The 20,069-nt window shown below is 40.8% G+C and overlaps 1 protein-coding gene across 1 annotated transcript in view; it reads left to right on the top strand.

Annotated features, from left to right (window-relative positions):
- MAP2K1 (mitogen-activated protein kinase kinase 1) overlaps positions 1-20,069 on the top strand; it is a 35,184-nt gene that overhangs the window by 8,256 nt on the left and 6,859 nt on the right. The window contains exons 2-6 of the mRNA XM_069866511.1: positions 7,399-7,609; positions 9,213-9,359; positions 12,451-12,528; positions 13,060-13,111; positions 19,374-19,498. Of these exons, the coding sequence (XP_069722612.1) occupies positions 7,399-7,609; positions 9,213-9,359; positions 12,451-12,528; positions 13,060-13,111; positions 19,374-19,498 (613 nt within the window). The remainder of the gene's footprint in view (positions 1-7,398; positions 7,610-9,212; positions 9,360-12,450; positions 12,529-13,059; positions 13,112-19,373; positions 19,499-20,069) is intronic.

Genomic DNA, 20,069 nt, shown 5'->3' with positions numbered 1-20,069 from the left:
AATAGTTTTGTTTTACGTACCTTTTACTAAGAAATGGAATATAATCAATTTGCCTCTTATTCTTGCTGGATAATTTGTTTTCCTGGCAGTATTCAACCTCAGAATGTGTCTGTTGCACTGTGAAAGTGGAGCAGTATTTTTGGTTGTTAAAATTAATGCTAGAAATGAGCACTTCTGTTTGGCGATTGCATATCCCACGTAAAGGTAAAGGTATTTATGAAGGAGCTTTAATGCATTACAAGAACTGAAAATAAGCAGCAATTGGAAAATAGTGTAGTTTTCCAAAACAAGACTCCTTTGCGCTTATAGTGAGTTTGGATCTTCTTGAGTTGTTTTAACTGGAAGCTCCATGAGGCTGCCCTGGAGTTAGCCCAGACATAGATAGCTGTGCTGTAAGCTGAGACCGCTGTAATCGCTTTATATCTTCCCTTTTATTCTGTGAACTGCTCTCTTAAAGGAAAAGTGAAATTAAAATCTGTGTTATTGCCCAAGTTTGGCTCAGTCATGCAAAGCAGAAGTCTGTCTTCAAAACTGCAGAATGTCTTCATGTTTCTAATGCTCCATTTCAGCTCCCGGATCGGGGCTGTTCAGAGGAATGATGGAGTGAGCTGCCTACTTTCTTCTTGCGATTGACAGTTGTGTAGGCTTGGGGAAAGCATCACTGTCACTGTACTGGAAAACAGCCCCCAAGCCTGTATCCTCAGGCGACAGGAGATCTGAAAGTGAATGTACTTCTTTATGCTTTCACTCATACTAATTGTTCAGCTTGCAAAACTGATAGTAATAACTTTGAACAACTATTTGACAAATCACTCTTAAAGACTATGTCAGACTTGTTCCTCTAGTGTGGTTTTTCTGTTTTTCTTCTCTCTCTAAACTAGCCTTCAGGGTTGAGCACAGCTTTCACGTAGCCTTTAGGATTGAGGATAGGATTAACTTACCATTGATGTGAAATAAAAATTTCTCAAGGCTTTGGAGAATTATTAGTGTGAATTAAGAATAAGGATTTATTTTCTGGTTTCATTACAACATTATGTATTGCCAGACTAAAGGCAGTATTTCTGTTCTCATTCCTGGCTCAAAGAGAGCAAGTGTGCTCTAAACTGTTAATGCGTCTCTTCCAAGAGTGCTTTCTTCAGTGCTGGGGAGGCTACCACCAAAAGCACGAGCTGAAGTCTCCTCTTGCCTTCTGCCCATCTCTGTGTGCACATTGGAGCACTCTGCAGAGTGTGTTCCTCCTCCCTGCCCTACCTGCGCGTAGGGAATACAGGTTTGTTTGGTATCACCTGACTTGTAATAGGTACCTGCAGTGCCCACCCAGGTGCGGTGCCCGTGGTTACAGTGGTTATGAATCATGGGGGTTTGATGTTTGAAAAGAAAGCTGGTCTGAAAAACCCACAGCCAGGCCTGAAGGGAACAGTGTGACGGGCTCAAACTGACCTGCTGACGTGGAGGTATTTGCGCACCGTCCATTCAGGAGTGTGTGGGTAAGACCGCGCGTGTCTTTGGGAAACAAAGAACAGAACATTCAGTGCAGCCGTAAATGTAGGTGTTGCTGTGCACTTCTGCTGTTGCTGCCACCCAGTCTTTGTTCTAAGCATCCGCTTTTGGCTGTTTTCAGGTGGTGAGATACTGGGATAGGTGAGGCAGTTCTGAAGCTCTTGGATGAGCTTCCATACAGGTGAGGTGGCACTGGGTCTGAAAGGCTCCCAGTATCCCACACTGATTCTCTTCAGAAAACCTTCCTCCTCTCTGATATTCCACAAACTGCGTGCAGAAGGGGTGCATGTGGGTTCCCCCGAATATCAGATTGTGGTTGTCTTCTGGCCTCTAAAATTTAGTAAAGTGTGAATTAACGGTAGTGGAAGTGAAGTTCATCTGCATGGGGTTGTGGTTTTCGGGGGTGGGTGGGCTGTGGCGGTGTGTATTATGACTTGAAGTTCTGTTCTGCTGTCTTTTTAAACTTTGGAGGTTACAGATGGGTGGTGTGAGTAGGAGGAGGACGATGCACTGTCTGCAAAATTCCTTGGGTGCAAAAAGGGAGAAGTTGCCTTGACTTGATAGGAAGGATCCTACCCGGTCAAGCATGGGCAGAGATAGTTCCCCCTCTGGAGCACCTGGGACCTGGTGCTGCACTTGTCTGGTTGTCCCCTGCTCCTCCACCTCCCTCAAATACTTGCCCTGACTGTTTTTTTATCTTTCTGTTTAGTCTGGAAGAGAGAGATCTTGTAAGAATCATATCTGAAGTCCAGTGGTTAAGACACTAAACTTCCCGTAGTGGTGTTGTCTGCTGGCTGTACAGCATATTTGTCCATTTCTATTCACTGAGTAATAATATATTTATTGATAGCATTCTGTGTAATTACATAGCTGCTTTAACCAATGTAGAGAACAGCACTGACCTCCCTGTGGCTTCATTCAGTTGATCATGTTACGAAAGCTGGATTCTTTCCCCAGTGCAGTATGTTTAGTATGTGCTTGGCTTTAAAACTGGTAGCAATAAATTAAATGATACCCTATTGCTTTAGAGTAGTGCTTGGAACAGTGAAGCACCGAGGTGATGTGATGATTTCCTGCTTTGATGGAACTCTGGCAAAGGCATAGCGCTTTGACAGTGAAAAAACAACTCCAAGACTGCAGCAGGTAATGGTGATGAATTTTAATAGGGATCTTTGTCTTTGAATAAAAGTTTTATATAAGATTAAATAACTACTTATGCTCCCTCTGGAAACAGACATTAGCACATGAACATGCTGCTCGATTTAGCTACCGAAGCTTCCTTAACACTGTCATGGTGTTCTAGTGATAAACTGATTGAAGAATTCCCTCTTTTGTATTTTATATCAGCGTGTTAATGATTTACTAACCCACCTGTTTCTGCACGTGCTTTGCACCACAGCTTGTCCGTGGTGCTCTTATACGGTGAGGATCCAGCTAAGAGCTGTAGTTACCAGTCAGGGGACAGCATTCGAGTTCAAAACTGAAACTAGAGTCCTGCCTTCTAGAAATACCGAGTAGATTGCCACCACCAGTTTTGATGACATAAATACTCTTTTTCATATTTAGTTATTTGCATTTTGAATTGATCAATAGTGCTTCAAGCAAAAGACCAGAATGAAAATAATCAGTTCTGTCCTGATGTCTATCATTCAATTATAAAATGAACTGGAGTTGTTCCATAGTTACGTTCTGAATAGCAGTTCTGACAAAACACTTACTAGGTTCCACTCTTTCACAGAAAGTCTTTAGATTAAGTTACTTTACAGTCAGTGAACTGGTTCTGAAAAATTCAAGTGAGATACTGCTGTCCTTGTCTTGCACGTTGCTCATGGGTTTACTGTTGGAGCTTAGAATTTGCTGGTGACCACATTCCAGATGGAGAAGCCTGACATGCTGAGATTGACATGACCAATACTTTTCCATCTTTAAGAGCCTTTAAATCCTCTCACTAGTGTTTGAGCAAGGACTCCAACAATAATTTATACTTTCAAGCAAGGAAATGCCTGTATTAAGTGAATGCCAAGTTTTGAGATGAACACAAGCAATGCAAAAAGGGTAAGTAGCTTTTTACAGACGTGTATTAGTCTGACGTAGATGTGATAAATGCTATTCTAGCAAATTTTTTTGTTACTGCGGCATCATCATGACCGAGTGTTTGTTTCAACACACTAGCATTTTGTCTGCTCCAAATCATGTGTTCAAGCATCTCTGTGTTGTTTCCAAACCCAGCAAACTCCTTCTGCTTGAGAGAAAAAACTGAATAGTTGCTTTTTCAAAACAGAGCAAAGAAAGCACTGTTGCATCCTGTTTCTCTGTGTTCAGTGTCTTTATTTTTCTAAATGAGCAGCCCTACCTTCTTCGGTAATCCCTAAAATGACAGCAAGTTCCTGCTCAGAACTTTTAAATAAAGATAAAGATCACTTGTCACTGTGGCTCCTGGAGCAGTGTTTTCAAAGGAAACTTGAGTTTCCTGTTAAGGTTGGAATTTTGAGGGGAGAGTTTGGTTTCATTTTGGCATTAAACCCATATGGAGACTTGAGAGAGAGCTAAAGGTGTTGCTTGCAGAGCTCCTTTGGAAATCTGGCTATATATATTAAAAGGGTATTCAATATTGAGATACCATATTTATGAGCTTGATATTTTTGCATTTCAGAGATGTTCAACAACAGCAACTGGTTTGGTGAATAAAGTTGTTTGGATGCTCCATCAAATTCTGCTCTATTCTCTAAACTGTCTTGGCTGGTTTTGATAGAGATCCACGTAGAGGATGCTGAGCTTCTGTTTGTACAGCAGTGATATAGAACAATAGATGTTTCTCTGCAAAAATTGCATCCAATAAAACTGCCTAGTTGATTTAATGTATTTTGTAGGCCATATTTCCTGGGCAGTCATGATTTTGATATAAGCAAGTAAAAGACACTATGAAAAAGTTATTTGTAATGGCTTAATGTAAACTATGAAGTTGCTCTGCTTCTAGTATAAAGAAGTATTTGAAGGGCGTTATCTTGGCAAGTGGCTCCCAAAATACCAGGGGTCTCTGTTCTCCATTTCTACTGGCTGTGTAGAGTTTTACGGAATAAAAAATAACCTCTGCTTTCTAAAAATCCCAATGCTTAACATGCTGTTCAATAAAAACGTGCTGATTTTGTGCTGCCAAACAGAGCGACCATGGCACTTGGGCACATTCCCCACGCCAGCCTGCAGCCAGCGAGGAGGGGAGGCTCTCTGGCTGCTGATTCACAAGGGAGGGAACACGCTGCTTGCTTCCTCAGGTGGTTCAGTCTTTCAGCAGGCTTGAACAGCAAGCTTTCTACATACACCTGACCGACACATGTGCTTTGAGAAAACATGAGTTATGGCTTCGCACAAGAGTAACCTGCCAGGGTAAAATCCAGAGTGTGTGTCCAGCATTCGTTGTTCTGAAGTTAAAGTAGGAAAGTAAAGGATGCTTAACTTTGCTCCCATCATCTTGCATTCATAGTGTAAGAAGAGCTGGTTCAGCTGTTTTCTAGAAAAGACGTGCATCGCTTGGACTTCAGGCTGGAATTTCTTTGCTTTACTGGGCAGGTTTGGGGGGTGGGGTGGGATTAAGCCAGTGATTAATTTGCTTTCTGGTTTGCATTTTAGAAATTGGATTTAAAAAATGTGTCCCTGTTTTAATGGTTCATCTTTAAAACGGAGTCTGTCGGTAAGATTAACTTGAATGTTCCTGTAGGCCATGTTTGTCGACACAGGGATGTTCCTTGACATGGATACTCTAAAATATTTGATGTATGATGATATTTCCCTATGATTGAACTGGTATAAAGCATGGTATGAGGACAGAAATGAGTGTTTCTCTCTGTAGGGTAGCCTGAAAATGAAGTATCTGCACCAGAATGAAGTTATTTTTATACTAAGAATCTGACACTTCTGGCAGTCTGACTGCAGTAGGCCAAGAACATCGGTGTTTACTGTAATACTGTTCTGGCTCTGAGCAGCATTGCCAAATGCCGTTTGCTCAGAGTGTTTTGTGAAACCTGCTCGCAAGTGTTGCCTGGTAATCTCAGGCTTGGGCTGTAAAGCGTCAAAATAACAGACTGAACAGAACTCACCTTTCCACCAAAGGTCTCCTTCAGTTTCCTCTGTTTAGCTCTTCTAAGCATTGTCACTTCCTAGGTTAGTTAGCAATTCCATCCTGTCTAAGGTATTTAAACTGATAAATCAAGTAGGCGTGTGTCGTTGTGTAAACTTTCCGAGCGTCTGTGTAGCGAGGAAGAGCTGTGAATACTTATGTTATTTTCTTCCAGCACTTAAAGAACCCTCGCCAGCTTCCCTATAGCTCCCGCTGTCAGGGAGCACAGGGATAGGACAAGGGGAAATGGTTTTAAGCTGAAAGAGGGGAGATTGAGATGAGATCTCAGAAAGAATTGTTTTCCTGTGAGGGTGGGGAGGCCCTGGCCCAGGTTGCCCAGAGCAGTGGTGGCTGCCCCATCCCTGGAGGGGTTCAAGGCCAGGATGGATGGGGCTGGGAGCCCCTGATGCAGTGGGAGGTGTCCCTGCCCATGGCAGGGGTGGCACTGGATGGGCTTTGAGGTCCTTTCCGACCCAAACCATTCCATGATTCTATGATTTTGTTTTGCCTTGAATAAACCTTGCATACAGTCAAACCAAGATTGTTATCCGGCCTCGGACTGCAGGCTCGCTAATAAATGAGTTGAGGGTTTTGTCTTTTCATTGTGTCTTTCTGATGAGTCTGGGCCTTATTTGTCTTTGCTTCTTGGAGAATCAGCCTTGTATCTGAGCTGACCAGCACCGTACTGGACGTTCAGAGAGTGGCTCGTTGTGTAGCATATTTGAAAGCGCACGCCTTAGCAAGTGGTCAACAGAAGTAGTTTTCTTGATTATTAGTGAAATTTATTTTTATTTTATAAATGGGAAGTGGTTTGAGCTCTGAAAAAGTAGATTCTGTTCCTCCAATTTTTCATCCTAGCAACGCTGTATTCCCTGGGAACATTGCATTTAACTTGGCTAAGCAAAACAGATACTCGCTGTTAAATGTACTCCTGCAGCAACTTATTGTTGTAGTTAGCAGGAAATTTTAAATTACTCTTTAAGCTGTCATGTTATTGGAATGGAGCGTTTCCATGGAATCTGAAGTTATTAAAAAAGAAACTTCCTGGGAAACAGAACTTCTGTCTGTAGCCCCATATTTAAGTACTGTTTAAAGTTTTGTATTTTTATTTTGTATTGCTTTGTGATGTTTAACCTAGGTTTCTAATAGATGTGCCCTTAAACAAAAGAAAAAGTAAGCTTAAAACCTTTTGGGCTTCCCCCAGGTAAACTAGAAAAAAACAGGCTTCTGTGTTTCCAGTGGCTGTGTTTTTAATGGATGTTGGTTTGGCTGTGCTTTAATTTCTTACCAGTACCTAAATAAGAAGCTTCCAAATGCATTATTAGTCATGTAGTTATGTGAAAATGAGTAGATAAAACTTTCAGGCAAACTCTATAGGAAATTACAACACAGTCCTTGACCATGCAAAGCTATGAAAATAGTGTGATGTGCTGTCATTAATGAGATCTCTGATCATAAATGCCGAGTCATGAAGCTGCTTGTGTAGCTAGTGACTTCACATGCATGAACTTGGACAAGACTTCAAAAGCGGGGAAACTGAGTATCAACTGTTTGAGTTGATGTCATTGTTTTATCTGGAATAAAATACTGCTTACTTAAATCAGAGTTCCACTCTGTCTCTCTCGGGGATGACTGTACAAGTTGAATACTTCTGGGTAACGTATAGAGGTGCAGAAATGTAGTGGATTTCATCTCTGACCTCAGTGTTCTATTACTCTTCCTCTTGCAATGCTGCTTGGTAAGTTCAAGCAGTTTAACTGAGCTGTTCTTTCTCTGTTATACAGGACAAATTTGGAAGCACTTCAGAAGAAGCTGGAAGAACTAGAGCTGGATGAACAGCAACGGAAGCGCCTTGAAGCTTTTCTTACCCAGAAACAAAAAGTTGGAGAGCTGAAGGATGATGACTTTGAGAAGATCAGTGAGCTGGGAGCAGGAAATGGTGGTGTGGTCTTCAAAGTGTCTCACAAGCCTTCTGGTCTTATAATGGCAAGAAAGGTGAGTGCCGCAAAAATAGGAACTTAGATCATGTTTATTAAGGATGTTGTCTCCGAAATACGGTGACGTTATTTAGAGAAACAAGTGGTGTTGACTATTTAATGCCATCTTTCAGAGAAGTTGATGTCTTTCAAGTAGTAGGAAAGGTTGCACTATATCCAAAGCCTCCCAGTTTTTCAGAAGGTGTTGAGCATGTCAGTAGCAAAAGGATAGGCATTCATTTCCCCTTTTCTCTTTTTCTCTTTTTGCCTTTTTGATGAATATGATGTTTTCAGGTGGGTATTTGTCTTTCAAAGAAGCGTGGCAAACTCACTAATGAGTAGAAGAAGCTGCCAGAAGTAGCTTGATGTTTTAATTCACACCTTACTTATGTGAGGAGCTTTCACTTTCTCTCAATATCTCTGGGAACCAAGTACAGAAAGTAAGGGGAATACATCTGTGATACTGCCTGATTACATCTGTTTGGGTATCTCATGCCTCTTCCTTCAAGGCTTCTGTGGCTCATGTGAGACGTAACCTGGCCCTTGAGAAGGATAAAACACAGGTTATGCTCAAATCCCGGATCTCACTTTTACACTACATTAAGCATTTCTTTTTATTTTTTTATTTTTTGAAAGGCTTCAGGTATTTCTCTTATTCTTAAGAAGGATGCACTGTCCTCTTCAGCAAAACTAAAGGAAAGTGTGCATATACTGACTTGAAGAGTAAACTGTGCAATTTGGAGAGCTGCACACCTCTGAGGTGTGAGGATTATGAAATATACAAATTGCTGATATTTTCTTGAACAAAATCAATTTAATTGATTTTTTTTTTAACCTACTGTGGGTTTAACAGGAAATTTTGCCCCAGTTCATTAATATTTCATGCAACCAAGGTGTTTGAACTGCAATTTCTCTTTCATACAGGGACTAAAATTTGATTTACTTGTCTCTTGGTCTTTCTTTTCACTGAAGAAATACACTTCTTGTATTGTATGCAATAAACAATCTAGTGGAACAAAGTATTTAATGTAACATCCCCTTCAGATTTAGATTTGGTTTGGGGAGTTTTTAATTTGAGGTTCAGCTCTTTTCTTCTACTAAAGCCTTACCAACACCTGGGCAGATATTTTTCAGCAGCTGCTGCTGAGTCCGTGGGTCTTTGACACATTTCCTTTACGCTCTCGTTCATGGCTTTTCTTCAACACAATGAACTTGAATTTCTGAGCCATCCATTAAAAAGAAAAAGACGTAAGTGAAGAAAATAAGCCGGAACAAAAAGTTTCTGATAGAGAAGTGTTCTGTGAAAAGAAATGGAAATTCTACCTTTTCACGGATGCTGATGTTTCAACTTTCTCATGCTCTGTTGTAGTCTTTTCCTTTCCCTTTGCCACTAAGAAGATAAGGATGGACTATTTTACAGCTAAGTCGTAGAATGCTTGTGGTTGGAAGGGGCCTCAGGAGGTCGCCTGCCCCAACCTCCTGCACAGAGCAGTCTGCTTCGAGCTCAGGGCAGGCTGCTCAGTGCCTTACCCAGCTGGGTATTGAAAACCTCTCTGAACAACCTGTTGCTTCTGAGTGGCACTTTGCCACTAAGAAAATAATAAGAGTGGATTATTTTACAGTTAATTCATCTAGAGATCAAGCCAGCTATTCGAAACCAGATCATTCGCGAGCTGCAAGTTCTACATGAGTGCAACTCTCCGTACATAGTGGGCTTTTATGGAGCTTTTTACAGTGATGGAGAAATCAGCATTTGCATGGAACATATGGTAAGTATGTATAAATCTGTCTTAGCTTGACCATTAATGCAAGACCTCAGCATTGACAGGACTTAAGTTCTTGAAGCAGAACTTTCTGTGTGAATAAAGAATCAAATGCTGTGCTTTGGATTTACTCTGCAAATACGAGACTGGGGTTGATATGATCTTTTTTCCCCTTTTCCAATATCTGCTCTCCTGTAGAAGTCTAAATCATACAAGAGTACCCACCTGATTGCTGCTTCTTTGTCCTTGGTCTTATTTGTTTAAGAATATTTACCCAGTTCTGCTACTTGGACGCTTGTTCTGATTGGGTTTAGTCTTGCTGTGCAGAGTGGAGCAGATCACTCGGATACTACAGGTGTCTAGTCCTTAGTAGCTGTGACACTGAGAATCTCATTTATTCTTATTTAGATGAATCAATATTTTATCTCCTTTTTTCTTTTACAAATGTTACAGAAAATGCAAACAATGAGTAGTGCACGGGAACAGAACAAGCCCAGTTTTTAAATGCCCAGAAAGGTTTTTAACTGTTTCATTTTAATAGTAAAGTACCCATTCTTCTCCACACCTGTTTGCGTTTCTATAACCATATGGAGCCAAACACTAAAAGTAAATTTTCTGTAATTAAAGGTCAGACAATTTTTTTGCCTTGCTTGCATAGTAAAGGGTGTGTTTAAAAACATGGAAGGCAGTGAATCTGAAGACCTTTTTATTTTTTTTGCTGAAAAAACTGTTACTTTGGAGAAAAACCTTATATTTTCTGGAAAGTACATGTGATTGTTTTAATGCTTCTGGCCTTCTCCTACGGAAATTTTTAGAAGAAATCGATGGTTGCCTAGGAACGAGTGATCATGATCCAGTTTTTAAGCATGTGCTGGCCGAATAGGAGGTGTGCATAGCCCAAAATACAAATGACTTGGGAATTCTAAAGAAATTAGCTTCTCAACATTGAAAACAATACTGGAAAAATAGGGAGAAAATAGAAAAAAAATGACTGCACGTTGTTTCAGACTCCATTGTTAAATGTCACAAATGTGCACATCTGCAGCTGAAAGGAGGGTGCTATGGATGTGTGCTAAGGAGAGGGGATGGTATGTAATTACATGTGCAAGTGAAAGGCCTAAAGAATCTTAATTTCTTTATCAATGAGAAAATTAACAGGAGTGATCAGGGGCTCCTCAACAGGGGCTGATATATCGGACAGACATGTCTGCAGTTTGAGGGAAGGCAGTATGAAATCTGGTGTTTCGATGTTAAATCTGGTCCAAGTCAGAGTGGATACAAGATTTTACACATAGAACAATTGATCAAGGAGATATGAAATAGAAAGAGAGGGTGGATTAATTAATTTGTGATCTTCATTAAACCATTAAGCTGTTGGTTTAATGTGGATCACTGGTTAGAAGGTTTTGGTCTCCTTTTGGACAGAAGATTAGATGAGATTCTCCATCATCTTTTTTGTACAGATCTCAATTACTGCCAGTCTAAATTCTTATTTTTAGCAGTGAGTTATAAAACATAAGTATGAATATGAGCAGAAATTTGGAGTGGAAAAGGCAGGGAACTTGAAGATTTGAGTGTTTGACATTTTTAGGTGCATAAATTCAAAGCCAGTGCATAACTTTGCTTAGCAGCAGGTATTTAACAGGCAAAAGGACTGGAGTCTGCTCCTGAAAGACACTGAAGGTAGCAGCCAACATGAGGCAATTGAATTGTTTTCAGCCTCTTCCAAGATGGGAGCTTGTCCTGAGGGAGAGGAGGGGGAAAATGTTGGGGTTTTTTTTGTCTGTATGGAATCTTTGTTAATATATCGATGTTTTGGCAGAGACAGTTGTCCAGAAATACAAACTGGTTACACAAGAGATTTATATAGCCTTTTTTTCTGTTGGTGTGTTTCAATCAAGTGTAGTGTGTGTGGGTTGTGGTTCTTACAAAAATATGTGATCCAATAACTGTTTATATACTTTCCTTATAAGAGTTTTTAGTTTGGATTTTAGTCCTCAAATACGAAAACTTTGTATTCAAGCTTTTCTCTTTACATGTATAAATGGTGATTAAAGCTTCCAAAGCACAACTTAAGGCAGAGGGCAGTTACTTTCTCAACTGGGTTTTTTTGTCTTGATTAATGGTTGGTATCAGTGCTCACCCAGACAACAGGATATTGGTTTTTAATATGAGAAATAACTTTCTAATTTTTTCTTTGGTTGGATATTCTGTGTTCTAGAACTTCTGTGCAAGCCTGTTGTTGAATAGGTTGCTGAAAATAAATAGCACTTTTTACAGTTTTCCTTTTCAGAAGCTTTTAGCAACAGTGGAATGTATCTGACTTTGGGGATGTATGTGCATGCATTCCATTTTAATTAATAAGATTAGCAGGACCATTGCTTATCATCAAAATAAAAATGTCTTTTCCTATTTTGGTTCATTGTGAGACATCCCAAATAAACCGTCTGTCCATCTGGGAAGTGGACACTCACCCTGGGTGTGCAGAACGGAGAGACCAGCTTTCTCTGTGAAGGATCTCACCTGAGGGAGAAGGGAGGACAGGGATCTGGGTTTAGTCACAATGATAATGTGGCACTAGCACGTGTTGTAGTCACGAAGAGAAATGTCTTTTCCAGTGTGGGGAATCTTCATCCTTGTAATCAGGATCATAAAATCTTCTGTGCTTCTTCAGTCCTCACTCTGTCTTTGGAGGGGGAGAGAACACTGTGTGATGGCTGCGACTAGAGAGGAAAATGCATGTTATTGGTCTGAAAGTTGCAGCAATCTGTTAAATTCCTAATACTTGGTCAATAGGTATTTATGGACAGCACCTCCTTAATGATGTGGAAATACTGGTATGGAAGCTCATAGGGTGAAGTGTTTGAGCGATGCTGTTACTGGCCAAGTGTTTGTTTAGAATAAAAATGAAACTGAATCATTCCTACTGAGGAACGGTTTATTTTTTTTCAGATGTGCACTGTAACAACGTTAAATCAAACACGAAAAGCAACAATTTTTTTTCTGATCACCAAATTTAGGCTTCGGATTACCATCCTGTTTAAAATATTGTAGAGTAATTGCATTAAAGCTTGTCTGTTGCGATGTTTATTATTAGGATGGTGGCTCCTTGGATCAAGTGCTGAAAAAGGCTGGAAGAATTCCAGAGCAGATACTGGGCAAAGTTAGCATTGCGGTAAGTGTGTTCATAGCTCTCGAAGGCTGGAAGTGGGGACATTGATATGTCAGTGTGTGATGGCAGATCCAGGAAGCTGCTGCTTCAGGACTGAGGGATGTGGAAGAGATTTGTATCACCAGATGAAGTGTGTTAACTTTCTTCGGAAAAGCACTCTTCATGCATGCCATTATTGGTAGCTCAGGGCATTGGAATGTGTAACACGTTCTATTGTATTCACTTGGATTTTCTGCTTTTGCCTCCACCGATGCTTCTGAATAAGAACAGAATTAACATTTCATTAAAAAATGTTGCATGTTACTTTTCCACATCCATTGTGTAGCAAGCTTCGTATGCAAAACTCCCAGTTAGGGTTTGGCTTGCTCTGTTTTTCTAGTCTGAGCTGGAGGTATGAATTAAAACAAAATATTGATTTGCAGTGATTGCGTTTTGGGATTTCTGTTGTGTTGCATTCGGTTGGAATTCTTGTTCAGACAAAGCATGCAGCAATCTCTTATGCTTCATAAATTGAATTATTTTATTTGTCTTTAGGTAATAAAAGGACTCACATATCTGAGAGAAAAGCATAAAATAATGCACAGAGGTGAGAAAAATGTTACATTGTAACTGTTCTTGAACATAATTTTTATTGAAGTTAAAATTTGTGCTTTTTCTGTGGTGTTTTTTATAGTTCGTTATGACTTTGGTTCAGAGGGTTTGTCTTGGGTAGCGTAAGGCAAACGTTTTATGCAGATCTCTTACTATGACTATGGTGTATCTTCAGCATCTGTGCTTTATCTGGGTTTGTAATCCACGCTTAAACCCGGCACGCTTGTATTCTGTCCGCGTGCAGAATCTCTGGGTTTGGATCCGCTTGCTGCCAGAGGGACTTGGCCATTTGGGAGCGTGTGCTGGCACTGGAATCTGACTGTAGACCAGGAGTGCTCTCTTGGCAGTGAAGACAGGGGTGTGCTGAAGGAACAGAGCCATTCAGTCTCTTTCCCTTAACTACCAAATGATAAGTATTCCTGCATTTTCTGGGAAAAGCCCTTTTCCAGTGCAAAAGAAGTAGGTGATAAACTTGTAGGTAAACACAGACAGGTACTGAAGCAGAGGCTGCAGTCTTGGCAGTAGCGTGCCCTGAGGAAGCTCTCAAACACTTCTCCGTGAGGCTGTGGCACTTGGGCCAGGTTAAGTATTGCCCGGTGTAGCTGCAGGGCAGGCAGCCCCTGGCTGGCGGAGCTGAGCGCAGGATCCTCCTTAGAAACGCCAGCACTCGAGGTGAGGCAGCATGTGTGGCAGTAGGCGGCTCTTGTGCTGTTCCTGTTCCTGTACTCGATTAAGAGAGAAGCAGAACACAGTTAAGATACCTATAAATGGGGTTTTGTAATAATAATTAATGCTTCGTGAAGAAAACTGTATTATGAGCATTGTCCCACTGTATCTATTTCTTCATTGCAACTTCTAGCCTTTTGATGGTGATGTAACTATTAAATGTGAAAACAAAATCTTTGGAGATTCACAATTAAAACGTCTGATCTACAATTAAATTAACAGTTCAACACTCATTAAAACTAGTCACATCTGTTGTACAGCGTTGTGTCTTCTATGTATAAAAGACTTTTTTATTTTATGTGGCTTCACCATGCTTTTAGACTGTTGTCCTACACTCCAGGGGCCTTTAGTTACTTTACTGTAAAATAAATGTTGTGCCTTATTTTCAGCTTATAGTTGCCCTCTTAAAAATCCAGCTTTCTCATTAATGTGATGCATGTTCTGTTAAACAAAAATGACACTTGATATGGTAAAGTAATGAGTTCCACTATTCCTGACGTAAGTGTAAACTGAAGACTGGAGATGAAGCACTTGGTGTTTTTGCTTCGATGGCACTAATCATTGCAGTGATCGCGCAGTGTAGGTAAACCATGCCAAATGCTCGGTGAGTTTTGTACCATATGAGATCAGTCTTCAGATTATAAAAAGTATCTTCATCAGACACGGATATGTGTAATCAAAAAGAGTAATTAGCAGTCACAGTCCATACAATCTGTTGCAGGATTACCTTACACATGAAGTAGGCTGTGTTTATTACACATTTCTGTTTTGGTTTTTCTTTTTTTTTCCTCCCTCCTGGAGAAGGGAGGCTGGAGGTAGACTCGGTAACGGTTTCTGATTGTAGTTGCTAAGTAATTTGTCTCCATCCAGAGCATTAGAGAGACTTCTGGGAAAGAGCTCATCTTATTTTAGGGCATGCTGGAAAAGTGACTACAGTTTTCAATTCAGCCACAGCAGTGGTTTGTTACTGTGTTGGTTGCTTGCAGGTTTTTAGGTTGTTCTTGCTCAGCTGGTTGCTAAGACAGCAATATTTTTTCTTCTTTTCCCCCGTCCCCAGTTTTACAATCTGTAAATCTTATCAATCCAAAAATAAAGCCTTTCTGATCTTGTTTAAGTGCAGCTTAGCCTCACAGGGTTGTCTACATCAGAGAGATGACACTTCAAGTGCATGGCCCAGTAAAAGTTCCTCTCTGAGCTTGGAATCCATGCTACTGGATTAGATGTGCCCTGCAGTATAAAATTCCTCATACAAATTATGATTTTTAAGTTTTTAGTTTAATTTTCACACTGTGTGCTCTGACAACATCAGGAACTCTTGTAATTGTACACATTTTACAGAAGCTCTCAATGAAATGTGTGATGTCTGATAAAGTGGGAGCTAAAATGTTAACTTGGAAGTTGGGAATGGCTAGTGCTAGCAGCTAGCAGGAAAACTATTCAAAACAGTGTTTCTGTCTCTCAAAATAAGACTGGGAGTGGGGAGAAATCTCTGTATGGGATCCCTCCTTTGAAACTTGTAGGCATCCAGCTTGTTTTCTTGGCTTCTTGACTAGTCTTGCCCATTAATGTATATTTTAAAAATCAAGCGCGTGCAAAGTGGTTGAAAACGTGCTTTTCTTGGACTGTGCAACTTCAAAGTACTATTAAGAGAACGTCGGTGATGCATTTGCTTGGGTGGATCGTGAAGTGCTGTCAGTCATAAAGGGCTGCAAAACCCCAGATGGAATGCAGTAGCCGCTCAGTGCGAGGGGCGGCTCGAGCTGCTTCCTCGCAGAGATGTAGGGTGAACTAGCTGTGACCTCTGGGGAAAGGTATTTACTTGTCATTACAGACAGCTCAAGAAAGACGTCATTAGGCCTTATTAAGAAGGGAATGGAAAATACAGTCTTTTTATAGACCGTTAGCTCAGCCATCCTGTGGTTTGGTCCGCTTTGGAAAGACACGACAGAAATTGCAGAACTTCTCAAAGAAACTGGTGGGAGACAAAGCAGGTGCAGAAAAGGAAGGGGCCTGGATCAGGGCTACGGTAGATATTTTCAGAGTATATCCTGTTAAATAAAGATATTTGTGGCAGGGCACGGTGTAGAAAATGCTGCTTCTGCAGTCCTGTTTGTTTGCAGTTAATACCAGAAGGCACTAAATGGCAAGGAAAGAAATTTCCTGTAACTAATTATTAAGGATATTGCTGCTGGTTATTAAGATGTACAAAGTTTCTTTTGTTGTGTTTTGTCTGTGGATGAATAAAAATCCTATAAGTTAATCAGAAAATAATTTGAGCGTGGTCTGGAGCGTCATCCTCTGGAAAGTCTCCTCTTTGAGAAATCTTAGAACATTTTTCCATGCATTCCAGTTGCAGCCAGCAGCTCCGGCGCGGGAGGTGCTGCCCAGCAGGGATGCTGTCGGTGGGGTTCAGTTGTTGGTTCCGAGATTATGCCCATGACACTCAGCCTTGGAAACTGAAAGCCCATAATGTGCTGTAAGACAAATATGTTGTCACGTGTCTAGCTGCTCAGTAACTGCAGAAATTGTTGCCTGATGGTGCTGTGTTAATACCCAGGGCCACCCTTCATTCAGGAAGAACTTGGTGTGTGCTGGGAGGGGGAGAACAGGGCTCAGGCAGAGGAGATGCCTTTTAGAGATTACCAGATGTCCTGTAAACTCTAGAAACCTCCTTATATAAACTCACTCCCCTTTGAGTGCCATGTATCCATCCCTCTGGTCTGGCTAGGGCGTTCTCTAGAACTGCACAGCTCTGTTTCTGGGTATTCTGGGATGTGTCCTTTCATTTTCTTTAAAACTTACATTTCGCTCACGTAGCATGCTTGCTCTTTCTTTCTAGATTTGTCTGTTTCTTGTGAGTCACTGCGTACATTTTGAAGGAGGCTTTGGCCTTCGTGTTCTGTTTGGCCATATAAATCTCTGGTTTCCAGAGCAGTTGCTTAAGTGCTCAGGCTCTCTGGAGTTAAAGTGGCAGAGTGTGCTGCATTTAGAGGGGTGCAAAGACATCGGCCTCCTAGACATCACACTGGTCACACGGGTGCCTTGTGAGGAAAATGAAAGTGCTCAGGGAAAGGGAGTCTTCATGTAAAACTCCAAAGAGGAGCCATGGTTTGTGCTGTTGTGAGTCAGGTGTAGTGTGGAGTCATCAGCTGGAGAAACACTGAAGGTAAAAGTTAGGTCTTCAGAAGACCAGGTGGATTCTAGAGCCTGTAAATGCTTATAAAAAGAATGTTTGGTTCGCTCACAGTGGGATGGCAATGGTTTTTTTTGCTGTTCTTATGAAGACTAAGTATTAATAAGCTGAGGAGATAATTGAGGATTTATTTGTTCTGATTTCAAGTAGATGTGCATCAGTAAGGAGTAAGATTCTAAAGGCCATATTTGTGATTTGTTCAGGCTCAGCAGTGCTTCCAGCTTATTTTGCAAACATTATTTTTTTGTCTTGCTTGTACACAGAACTTTAGACGAAGAATTCTATGTAACTGGGAATCTCTGATCTCTGCTGCCTGCTTCACTGCTCCAGCATCTGCTTGGGTTTGGTTTTAGGGGTTTGTTTTTTACCTGCTGTAATTTTAAACTGATAGGTCTAGCTCCCAGACTGGATTCTTCCTTTTCATTGTGAAGTGTACTTGTGGTGAGGGCTTTACAAATAGATGAAGCTTGCACAAAGAGGGTAGAACTTGCAGAAGGTTCAGCTTGTCTGCCCAGAAGGCCTCTAAAAATCTCTTTACTGAAGCCCTGCTCTGGGTTAACTGGTATGGAGCCTCAGTTTCCTGCCTGGTAAACAGCTCCACAAGCTGCCCAGTAGCTCTGCTGCTCTTGCAGAAGGAAAATATTTTGAGGAGAGCAATGTTTACAAGCCGGTGATTTTCCTAGGGATGGGGAATTAAAAATAGTACACACAAAATTCTTCCTTCAATTCTTCTCCTGCTATTCTCTCCATAAGGAGGAAGCCTGCACCTGGCAAAAGCAGTGGGGATTTTCTTCTTTGCAGGAGAAGGAAGATCTACGCAGGCACGACTCCCTTTGAGTTAAGACCAGGTTGAGGTTTGTGTTAGATCACCGTGTGGATTTTCTGTGGGCTGATGTGCACTCCAAGTGAAGTGGACAAGCTGTAGGCTCACTGGCCTGTAGCCTGGAGGAGTTTGTGTTTCCACAGATCGTTACAAAACCTAGACAGTTTGTTACATAGAAGGGTGATGTCGGGAACCTGAAAGTGTAGACATGATTTCCCGAAGTAGGTAACTTTATTCAAGTTTTGTTTTGTTCTTTAGAAGGGTGATGGGGGAGACAGCTAAAATATAGCTTTGCCCTCATTTTTTTATCTCCGTGGATTTTGTTCAGTGAGGCTTAGTCTTGTGCAGGGAAATCTTTTTTTCTAGCGATGAGGAGTCACATTAGCATCAACTTTCCTGTGATGTCCTGTTGACATCACAAATGAGGGTCGGTTCCTCAGAAACTGAGATGAAAGGTACCCAGAATATACTTGTGTTTAAAAGTGAAAAGCAAATGAAAATATACTGCAGACTATAGACTTGCAGAGCTGTTCTTGAATAGCAGCTGGGTGGAATTCTGACAGGCTGAGCTGATCTCTTCAAAACCGCTTTTCAGTCCCCTTTTTTCTGTAGCATTCTTTGCAAATGTGAGCTGTTGATTGCTTCTCCCGATAATGCATTAGTAATGACCAGCTAAGGAGAAGATAAATTAAAAAAACTTCTAACAGCTGTAAAAGAAATGCCAAACCATTGTTCTCTGTACCTTTGCCTTCACAAATAGCTGTTATTAGTTGCTTAGCTACCAGTGACCCTTATTAAATTTCCATTTAGAAGAAGTGATGAATTCAGAATCATGAGGGGGTGCTATCACAGGTAAACAGTCTCAGAGTATTTTAAATGCAGCGTTTCAGTAATAGGATAATTAATTTTTTCAGAGCTTTTTAAAAAACCTTGACAACAAACAAAACCAAAACCACACACACACCTCCAGCCTTCCCAAACGCAACCCAGAACAGCAAGAACACACTCCAGGGCCTGTTTTGCTGCAGGATGGTTTGTGCTTAGGTACGTGTGAAGGCTGAGTTGGGGATGATGGTGTGGCTGCTGTACTTCATTGACCTTTGTAAAGGAAATACGTAGGGCTTCCCTTATTGATTAGGCAAAAGAACATGATTAAAGAGGAGTTGCCCTGACATACACTTTCAGATTTTCTCAAAGGTTGGTCATTGCAAGGAGGATTTAGATGCCCAAACTTAATATTTGAAAGTCAAGAGGTGAAATAAAAACATCAAACTAACAGCCTTTTTGCACTTGTAACTTAATAAATTCTTTTTATTTAAATAGAGAGCCTGTGAAATGGGTAGGAAACCACATTTCTTCTCCTGAGTATTCCTAGAGAAGGGCTGGAATTGTGTCATAGTTAGAAGGGAAACAAAGGGAGACACTCTGTAATCTTTACCTTTCGTGTTACTTTCATTGTAAAATTTCCCATTTTATCTATTATAAATTTAAATCACCCTTTTTTTTTTTTTCCAGATGTTAAACCATCTAACATTTTGGTAAACTCTAGAGGAGAAATCAAGCTTTGTGATTTTGGTGTCAGTGGACAACTGATAGATTCTATGGCCAACTCGTTTGTTGGCACACGCTCCTACATGTCTGTAAGTACAGATTTTATAGCTTTGCGTTTACTACGTGTGATTCTAGTGATTCTACTAGTGTGAATCACTACGTGTGATTCACAATTCTACTGGAACTGTGATAATTATCCTAACCCTAATTAGGGTTTAATAATTATCACAATTCCAGTATCCATAATTCCAGTATCCATAATTATCACAATTCCAGTAATTAAATAAACCAGCTGTTGCTGTTACTACTGCTGTTTGCAGTTCAGTGCTTCCTGAATTCCAGGAATATTGCAGTATCATACCAGTTTGTGGGTGAGGGGGGAAAGGGCTGTTGCAAGAAAAGCCAAACAACTTGGAATGTTTTAAAATGGTAGAAGAGAGAAGTGATTGTGTCTACATTGCAGAATCCAGTTGGTTAATGTGTTTGGGTTTTGTATACACGTCTCCAGAAAAAGCCCTGTATTTGTAGTTTGCTTCCTGTATTAAGTGTGGATCCCTTTGTGCTCCAGCGTCACTAGGGAGGCAGCCGCTTGCTGCACTAGTGATCCTGTGGTGATTGCTGCCAGGAACCCAACGCGGCTGCAGCGACAAGAGAGAGCAT

Source organism: Phaenicophaeus curvirostris, chromosome 12 (assembly GCF_032191515.1).
Source record: "Phaenicophaeus curvirostris isolate KB17595 chromosome 12, BPBGC_Pcur_1.0, whole genome shotgun sequence".
Taxonomy (NCBI): domain Eukaryota; kingdom Metazoa; phylum Chordata; class Aves; order Cuculiformes; family Cuculidae; genus Phaenicophaeus; species Phaenicophaeus curvirostris.
Note: the sequence above shows the minus strand (reverse complement) of the source record. Positions and strands in the feature narration are given on the sequence as shown.